This window comes from Centropristis striata, chromosome 5, assembly GCF_030273125.1.
Source record: "Centropristis striata isolate RG_2023a ecotype Rhode Island chromosome 5, C.striata_1.0, whole genome shotgun sequence".
Lineage (NCBI taxonomy): Eukaryota > Metazoa > Chordata > Actinopteri > Perciformes > Serranidae > Centropristis > Centropristis striata.
The window spans coordinates 40340783-40350327 of NC_081521.1; the positions used below are offsets into that span (position 1 = coordinate 40340783).

At 41.1% G+C, this 9545-nt stretch overlaps 1 protein-coding gene across 3 annotated transcripts; it reads left to right on the top strand.

The window, feature by feature from the left end:
* The first annotated feature begins 258 nt into the window (after positions 1-258).
* slc6a1a (solute carrier family 6 member 1a) lies at positions 259-8426 on the top strand. 3 transcript variants are annotated; one of them, XM_059333888.1, is made up of 15 exons: positions 259-509; positions 1545-1928; positions 2145-2276; positions 2438-2538; positions 2705-2814; positions 2970-3102; positions 3814-3948; positions 4050-4153; positions 4799-4923; positions 5115-5227; positions 5893-6024; positions 6406-6508; positions 6828-6928; positions 7092-7259; positions 7386-8426. In XM_059333888.1, exons 2-15 carry the CDS (start codon positions 1697-1699, stop codon positions 7833-7835), a joined length of 2139 nt encoding a protein of 712 aa, XP_059189871.1. In that variant the 5' UTR covers positions 259-509; positions 1545-1696; the 3' UTR covers positions 7836-8426. The 3 variants fall into 3 exon arrangements, with proteins under 3 accessions (XP_059189871.1, XP_059189872.1, XP_059189873.1); XM_059333889.1 differs by lacking the exon at positions 259-509 and adding an exon at positions 740-995; XM_059333890.1 differs by lacking the exon at positions 259-509 and adding an exon at positions 1036-1269.
* The last annotated feature ends 1119 nt before the right edge of the window (positions 8427-9545 follow it).

Sequence of the window (9545 nt, forward strand, 5' to 3'; positions counted from 1 at the left end):
GCAAAAAAAAAAAAACAACAACCCACAGTTATTGGTGTTTATTAAATTGGGGGCAAAAAAAATTAAGTATAAAAAACAAACATGCTGCAAGTGCGATTTGAGTGCAGCCTATAGATGAGGAGGAGGAGGAAGAAGAAGAGGGGGGGCGACTTTGAGATGACATTGAGGCTGTGTAGATGGGAGTTGAGTCTCTGGTTGTTGATGTTAGACAGTCGCACAAGGCGAAGCGGCTGCTGCCCGTGTTGATTCAGCCTCCTCCTCCTCTTCCTCCTCCTCCTCCTCCTCTTCCTCCTCCTGGTCTTCAGCACTGCTCCCCGCTGGACAGCTCCTGCTTGGACATCTCTAACGCTGCATGGTCCCTTTAAGTCTTTTAATGGAAGTAAAATCTATTTATGTTCCAAGAAATATTGGGAGTTTACAACTTCATCCACAGGAGGAATCTACGGATACCTCGTTTCGAGATTTGTGGCAGGCAGCGGATCCTCGGCGACACAGATCACAGATTCATTGTGAGTAAACTGGGTGCTGAATTTTTGCGTCTGTCTGTGCGTGAGTGCGTGTTTGAACCCTCATACAAACGAGTTTGGCTAATGCATGATTTTTTTTTTTTTTTTAATAGTCGTGGCAGCGATAGTGAGTGTGATTAAATTGTGAATGAGACTGTCAGTGTGTTGCTGGGGTCAGTGTAATGACTGCATGATGAGCTCTGCACCTACATGCTACAGCCAATTAAATGCAGAATTGATTACGGTTTGCTCGTCTATTGGATGCTGCAAATGTGGAGACGCATCCTCGCGCGTTTAATAACATGTTTAGTTCTCAATTAATCGCACAGAATGGGGTGGCTATGTGTGCAGCCTGATGCGTAAAGCTTTTACGCATTGGACATCCCTTTGTCTCCACTATGCGTTTTGTGTTCCAGTTTGTTTGAGACCTCTCTGTATCCCCGCTGCTTGCAATTCTGTATGTGGATTAACTGTTTGGATAATCTGCAGGTGGTAATTGGTGGACTCCACTTCAATATGCTTTATTATAATAGGCTATTTGCCATCGCTGTGGCGCGTCTTGCGCTTCAAGTGCATGTTTGGGATGCTGAAATTTCTCTTAAAGTTTTCTTTTTTGGTCGATGTTAGTGATGTCAATTTCCGTTGTCTTTTTTGGCTTATTTAATTGCAGACTTTGTTTATGCCATCATGTGTGTGCTGATCTGATTTTGGCTGCTATTAATTTACGCGCAATCCGTCGTCTGTGTTTATGGGAGCAAGTCCGGTAGGACTTTGCCACCGATGTTTTTTTTAGTGTTTATTGAGTCTGATATTGATGCATTTTTGTCAGGCAGCCAAATGTTTATGAGATGATTTAGTGTGCGTTTTTTAAATGCATATTTCAGTAAAACAGTGCATGTCTGAATTGAATTGTTTTATTGCACCTGCCGGAGAGTAAATAAATGTAGTGCAAAAATGTGTTTGCTTTTCAAGTAACCACATTTTCAGCGCCTCCTGGGAAAAAAAACCCCCGACCAAATGCTCTATTCACGATTCCAGGTTAACAGCGACTGACGAGCCGTGTGTGCACAGGCTTCATCTCCAGACATTTGGTCCAAAGGTTAGGTCTAAAAACCGCGAAGCTGCTGTCTACGTGGACTGGTGCTGAAGCCTCCCGTCCGACTGCCAGGACCTCTGCCAAATCCAGAGACATGGCGACGAACGGCACCAAAACGGATGGACAAGTCACAGAACTGAACGAGGTGGCCACTAATAATGACAAGCCCAAGTCACTAGACGTGAAACCCGAAAAGCAGAAAAAGGATTTGCCTGACAGAGAAACATGGGGAGGGAAATTTGATTTTCTCCTGTCGTGTGTGGGATATGCAATTGGACTGGGAAACGTATGGAGATTTCCCTATCTCTGTGGAAAAAACGGTGGAGGTAAACAATTTTTTTCTCAAAGCTAATTTAAGCAAACTGCACGGCCCATTCAGCTCCATGATGCACATAGTCGAGCTAATTGACCGTGTCGATTACATGAGAAGAATATATATCACATGCATTTACAAGCCTAATTAATTGACGTTGTGCTGTAGTGTTTTAAGCCTAACAATTTTCATTTTTATTGCATAACTTGATCTACTTTTGTCCATCCAGGAGCCTTCTTGATCCCCTATTTTTTGACCCTCATATTTGCTGGGGTCCCCTTGTTTCTACTGGAATGCTCCCTTGGTCAATACACCTCAATTGGAGGGCTTGGTGTGTGGAAACTGGCTCCTATGTTTAAAGGTATTATGATCTCTGGACTATTGTGTCTTGATGCCAGCCCAGTCCAACAATAAATATTTATATATATGTATGTATAGTGTTTGGTGCTTTCATATAAATACTTTTGGATTTATGAAGGCCACATAACACATGTATCTGCCTAATTTATTTCTGTATGATAGGTGTGGGCCTTGCAGCAGCTGTCCTGTCCTTCTGGCTTAACATTTACTACATTGTAATCATTTCTTGGGCCATTTACTACCTGTACAACTCCTTCACCAGTGTAAGTATCACACAGTGTACTCACATGATTCATAAATTAAAAAAAACAGCTTGAGGTTGTTTTATCTCAGTTTATTAGGAATTCTAGCCTGTGTTACCTGTCAGAAATTTTAAATCCATTAATGTGTCAAAGAAGGAAAAAAAACAATATGATTTTTGTTTTACAGGACCTTCCATGGAGCTCATGTAACAATCCATGGAACACAGAGAAATGTTATACAAATTACTCCACTCCAGATACCACCAATCTCACCAGTGCAGTGGTGGAGTTTTGGGAGTAAGATATTGACTGCTTTCTCTTGCTTTTTACAACAGCAGAGCTTTAAAGTATCCTGCATGCCTCCCCGAGACACATAAAAGACAGCCTCCTCTGCTGCATGCTTATTTCACAGTGTGTATAATAGTCTCATTGTTGCTCGCTCTGACTTATAGGCGCAACATGCATGAAATGACCGATGGCTTGGAAAAACCAGGCCAGCTTCGAGTGCCACTGGCAATAACACTGGCCATCGCCTGGGTCCTTGTGTACTTCTGTATCTGGAAAGGAGTTAGCTGGACAGGGAAGGTAAGAGAAGATTTGGGTATCCAAGACCTCCTATGCTTTACTGGTTGCCAATAAGTAGAAGTATGTGTCAGCAATGCAATATTAATCAGTCTGAAATCACCCCATAAATCATTTAGACTGCAGTCAGCATTGTCCAGATTGATTCTTAAAATAAGAGAAGAGACATCAAACACTCATGTTCACTAATCCTACTCTGCCTCATGGTGGCTCCTCTAATTCCAATTCTCCTGACACGGTGTCTACACTGAGTGTGGATTCATGATAGGAGGAGCAACAAACAGCCATACGCTACAATCTGGTTCTGTCCTCTCCCTTCACTTGGAGCAGTTTCCCTCCCTTGTGGTGCCACATTTCGAAAGTCTAGCGCGTCACATGACCATGGCAAATAAAATTTGTTTTGGTCACAAAATATCCCATCCCCCCCTCCTGCACACAAATTTATTGCACAGTGCCATAAATGCACATAGCCATTCAAAGTGTAGTGTAGCTGCGGTGATTTCTTTGCTGAATATTTAGTCTGTTTATGTGTTTTGTGTTTTTTTTGTGTGTGAAAGAGACAGAAGGAAATAAATCTAGAAAATCTTAAACAACCCTCATGAGAATTTCTGAATAGTGGGTGATTTACAAATCTACAAATTCTGTATGCATCATAAAATTTACTGAACATTAAATGCTGTTCTCCTGCTGATCCTGCTGTCTCACATTCTATAGGTGGTTTACTTCTCAGCCACATATCCCTACTTCATGCTGTTTATTCTCTTCATCCGTGGGGTGACTCTACCTGGAGCTAGAGAGGGAATTCTGTTCTATATAACCCCTAACTTTGAAAAACTCAAAGAATCTGAGGTAATGGCATCTTATCATATGATTGATACCTATGTGCTGCATGTCTGAGGGAGAAGAGCTCGGCCTCACGCAGCTAAATGCTTGTGTTGTTTTTCTGTCAGGTATGGCTGGATGCAGCTACCCAGATCTTTTTTTCCTACGGATTGGGATTGGGGTCACTTATAGCTCTGGGCAGCTATAACCCATTCAATAACAATGTTTACAGGTAAGACTGGTTTTGAGCCATGATTAGAGAGAATCTATAGGATAGAGACAGAGAATGCTGCTGAAATATCAGAGGAAAAGGAAAATATAAAAGCTGCAGATGGTGGTAATCAAGTTGCTGCTATGTTCCTATATTGTACGCTTCTATTAAAGACCTAATTCAAGGATACATGCTAAGAGCCCTTAAAGGGTCTTATTAATGTGAGTTGCTTGCATGAATATAATAATAATATGAGGAGAAGGCTGTTTCTTGCTGTCGGTGTGCGTGCAAGAGGGAAAAAAACAACTGTGATTGCAAAGCCTGAGTGTTTTCTCCAGCAGCCCCATGGTTCTGGGTCACATAAACAATCAGTTACATAAAAATAGTTGCGTTCATTTTGTGTGCTTGTTTCAAATGAGTCTAGCGTTCTACGTCTATTAAGATTTTGTATTATTTTTCTTCTAGTTCTAAAATGAAATATTTTTATGCCTGACATAAAGTATAAAAAATGTGTTTTTGCCAAACATCTGTACGATCTAAAGGAATTAATAGCAGTGATGCATTATTAGACATAGTCTTTTAGATCTCTCCTGTGTGGACTGTTTTGAGAAACAACAACAACTTACATTTTTGACAACAGGCCTATTTTATATTTCCTCTCCCCAGAGACTCTATCATTGTGTGCTGCATCAACTCATGTACCAGCATGTTTGCTGGCTTTGTAATCTTCTCCATTGTTGGCTTCATGGCAAATGTGACAAAAAGACCCATTGCCGACGTAGCAGCTTCAGGTAACTACAGATTGCATATTTGCTTTCTTCTCTAATGGCTCTGTCTCTGCACAAAAAGTGCACTGTCATTGATTCTGACTGCTAAACGCAGCATTTGTCAACAATTCTTTATGAATACATGTGTTTGCAGCCACAACATAGCATAGTACTATGAGAACTGATGAAATATGATTTTCCTATTTACTATCCAGGTCCTGGATTAGCTTTCCTGGCCTACCCAGAGGCTGTAACCCAGTTGCCGGTGTCTCCTCTCTGGGCCATTCTGTTCTTCTCTATGCTGCTCATGCTGGGGATAGACAGCCAGGTAAGGGGCTTGGAGATGATCTGCTCATGGGCTGACCTAAATATTTAAATACAGGTACATATCATGCAGCTCACCCCTGCTCCCTGCATGATAAGCATGCAATTTGCTTCTTGTGGACAGATATAGCTGAGCTTTGACATCAGCTGTCAAGTCTTTTTAATGCAACTTTATCACCTCCATGTGCCCGCAGGTTTCCCTGTCTGTGTTTCTTCCTTTTGTGTGTGATATTTGGGTTTGAATAAGGCCACAGAGACTAGAAAAATATATATATAGATGCAGCTATACACTGGATATGACCACCATCACGTCAAAGTAAAGGACATAAATTACAACATATTCTAAATAGCCTTTGCATATCAAAGCTATTACCAAAATGGCTTCCAAGACGTGGATGCTTGGTCATTCAGAAGATTACGTTAGTGTTTCTGTCCCATGGTTTGGTGCACACTGCAACTCTTTGTCATTTGTCATCATGACTCACCCTAACCACTAAAATAAAACTTATTTGGTGCAGAATACATTTTGCTAAATATTTTCAGACCTCTGCACACACAAATATACAATATACCTTAAAAAATATTCATGTCAAAGAACATAAAAGCAGCAGGTGCAAATATTGCACATATTCGTACTTATACACTTCATGCTGTGTCTCTGTCTTTCAGTTCTGCACTGTTGAAGGCTTCATCACTGCTCTGGTGGATGAGTTTCCCCAAGTTCTTAGGGGCAGACGAGAGATCTTCATCGCAGTTGTCTGTCTGGTGTCCTATGTGATCGGACTTTCAAACATCACACAGGTACAGCAGAGGGGCACAGACTATTGATTAAACAAATATGTGGAATTAAAAGATACAAGTGAAATTCATGCATCTGATGTGCAAAAATTGTGCAATTTTTTTCTCTTAACCCATTGAAGCCTGGAAAGCGGATACGTCGTTTTGCAGTATTTGTATAAGCTCTCATATACTTTTTGAATTTAATTTCTATCTGCTCTATTATTTAGTAGAAGCGTTGACACTTCTGTTGAATTTCCAGAAAAACTTCAGGTTTTAGGGGCTTATTTTAAAATCGCCCAGAGGTTTTACAGGCAGTTTTAGGCATCAATGGGTTAAAACCATCAATGCAATACCAGAGTATGTTTGCTGTATCATCTGACTTATGCATTTTTCTGTAACCAGGGTGGAATCTATGTGTTCAAACTGTTTGACTACTACTCTGCCAGTGGGATGTGTCTGCTGTTCTTGGTCTTCTTCGAATGCATCTCCATATCCTGGTGCTACGGTGTGTATCATCATTGTTTCCAACAATATAGCAAAACGGAGAAAAAATTATCATTCCAAATTGGCGTTTTTCTTTACAGTTTACCAAATGAAAGTAGTGAAATATCACATGTATGAAAAGTCTGGGTTAATATGAAGGTTAGGTAACATCACACCTGTCTCGAAGGTATTTTACGCAGCTTCAAACGCTGTTCAGCCTCAAGGTCATGAGCACTCATGTGTTCCACCTCACCGTCCTCATCATCATGCATGGCAGACCGGCAGCAAATTGAAATAAATTGGATATGAATATTTTGATCATAGATTCATTTGTCTCGCAGGTGTGAACAAGTTCTACGACAACATCCAGGAGATGATTGGCTACAAGCCGTGTTTATGGTTTAAGCTGTGCTGGGTGGTGTTCACCCCTCTCATCGTCGGTGTGAGTACTCTGAACTAATACAACCGTACATCTAAAGTCATGACATGAAAAATGAAACAATAAATAAAGTCAATATTACCTCCCTGCAGCCATGTCAGGCTGAGACAGTACTGCCTGTAGTCAGTGGTGTCAGGATGCATAAAGCGTCTCATGTCTCCCACAGGGGGTGTTCTTGTTCAGCGCCATACAAATGGTTCCTCTCACAATGGGAGACTACGTGTTCCCGGGCTGGGGTCAGGGAGTGGGCTGGCTCATGGCGCTGTCCTCCATGGTCCTCATACCAGGATACATGATCTATATGTATCTCGGACTCAAGGGCACTTACAAAGAGGTGAGAAGTGAATTGTCTGTTGGCTCTGTTAGGTAACATGAGGTCTTTTTAGCTTGCAGATCTGACTCCGTATGCTAACATAACCCTTCTCTTATGTAATTAATTTGCATTGTGTTTCCCTTCCAGCGACTTCGGATAATGCTTCAGCCTCCTGCCGTCGTCAGGCGACCTCAGGAGAACGGACCCGAGCAGCAGGCGGAAACCAACACCGCTAACCTCTCCAGCCCCGCCAATCCAGCCAATCCAGCGAGCCCCACCAACCCAGCTCCTGCGAACCCCGCCAGCCCGACCAGTCCAGCTCCCGTCAACTCCACCAGCCCCGTGACCCCGGCTAACCCGGCTCCTCCGCCGGCTAATCCAGCCGCTGCCACTAGCCCGGTGAACCCCGCTACTAGCCCCACGGCAACCATCACCACCACCACCACCACTACCACGGCCAGTCCGGCCAACCCCACCACCACGACTGTCAGCCCGACCAGCCCTCCACCCAACCCAGCTAGCCCGACGGAGCCCGTTAACCCCCCGAACCCAACAAGCCCGACCTCTAACCTGACCAATGCCGAGGCCAACGTGTAGACAACAAAGAAACCCTCATGGAGCATGTAGACAAAAGAGAACATTACAAAGGACTTCCAAGATTTTAATTGATTCACCTACCTCCAGGGGCAATATGTGATCAAAACAGATTTTCAAACCATGTTTAATTTTTCTGCATTTGTAAAAAGCAAGCCAATGATGTCTTATTGTTGGTTTGCATTCTGAAAACAAGATCAAAGACTGTTAGTGTTCACAAATACAACCATAAATCTGAATTTAAAAAAGTGTAAACATGCTGTGTAATACTGTGAGAAAAGAAAAAAACATAGAGATATAGATTAGAGATTTGTTGAATATCTTCATGAATCAAGTAAATACCGTGTGAATATAGTAGATGAAGTAGTGAACAAAATTGACATCATTGAAGAGTGCAAGGGATGGCGTCAATTTTATTGTGGCTGTTTACTAAACCTCACACAGTTGTCTCTTTTCCAAACGTTGCACTCTGTGAGGTAAACTACAAGCCACAAGGCTCTGAGTAAGCACAATGCCAATAAGAAGTTCATGTTTAGGAGCTCTGTTGCAAAAGATTTTGTGTGTGAGAGAGACTGTTATTTTTTCCTTCCTTTTTTTTCAGTAAAAAAAAAGGGAAAACTTTTATGTGATCGAAACATTTTTAGAATTATTTTTAGGATGTTTTATACTATATGTGTTGTGATGGAGGACCAAAATCAATAGGCAGACAAAAGCAAAAACTATGCCATTTAGTGTTCGGTTGGCAAAGCACAGGGTACAAAGAAGTACAAAAAAAAAAAAAAAAAAGCACAGGGTTAGAAAAGTGATTTACAAACATTGACTATCCCTTAATGCTGACAGTCAATCCTGTTTACGTTTTGCATGCTTTCCTCAGGAACATCAGTGAAAAAATTCTGAAATGTCTCCTGACAAACAAAAAAGAAAAAAGAAGAAGAAGAAGAAGAAGAGCAGAGAAGGCCTTAAGCCAAGACACCAATTTCATTTCTAAGCCATAGTCTGTTTACATGACTGGGCAGAACTACAAAAGACAACTTTGTATGCTAGCACAAAAACCCGGACCAACTCTGTGTTTGAGTACAGTCATTATTTTTCTTTATGTGTAATGATCAATTATAGTTTGATCAATATGTATTCAGCAATACATATGTAGATGTATAAGGCCAGTAAGCAAGTGGTCTGTTTCTCTTTTTGTTTATGTTGTCTTTGCTTTACTAGTGAAAAGCACAAAGCTTTAATTTCCCCAGACTTTTGCCATGGCGTGTTAGGACAATGTTAGTTTGCTTCTATGGCAGCTACTGTGAAAGGCATCTGGTTGAACAGAACATGTTTACTTTGAAAAGCAAAACAACTGAGCGAAAATGTGAAATGGCTACAGTTCATGTCCTGTGAATTTTGTATAAAGTTACTCTACCACAGTTTTCTCTGGAACTTTGTTGTAAAACTGTACTGTGTAAAACATGTAACTGTGAATGTCTGTAATACATTGGAAGTTATTGTCTAAATGTTGAAAAAATGGAGTTGCTGTTTTCTGCAATAATATTTTGATCACAGAAGCTAAAGCACATATCTTACAGAAATATACGAAATGATGATGACAATGAAGATACTGACGATTATATTAAAAAATAGAAACTATGTCTAGTAAAACAATATTGTTTTGTATATTTTTAACTGTCTCACTGCCTAATGTAAAACATAATATAAACATGATAT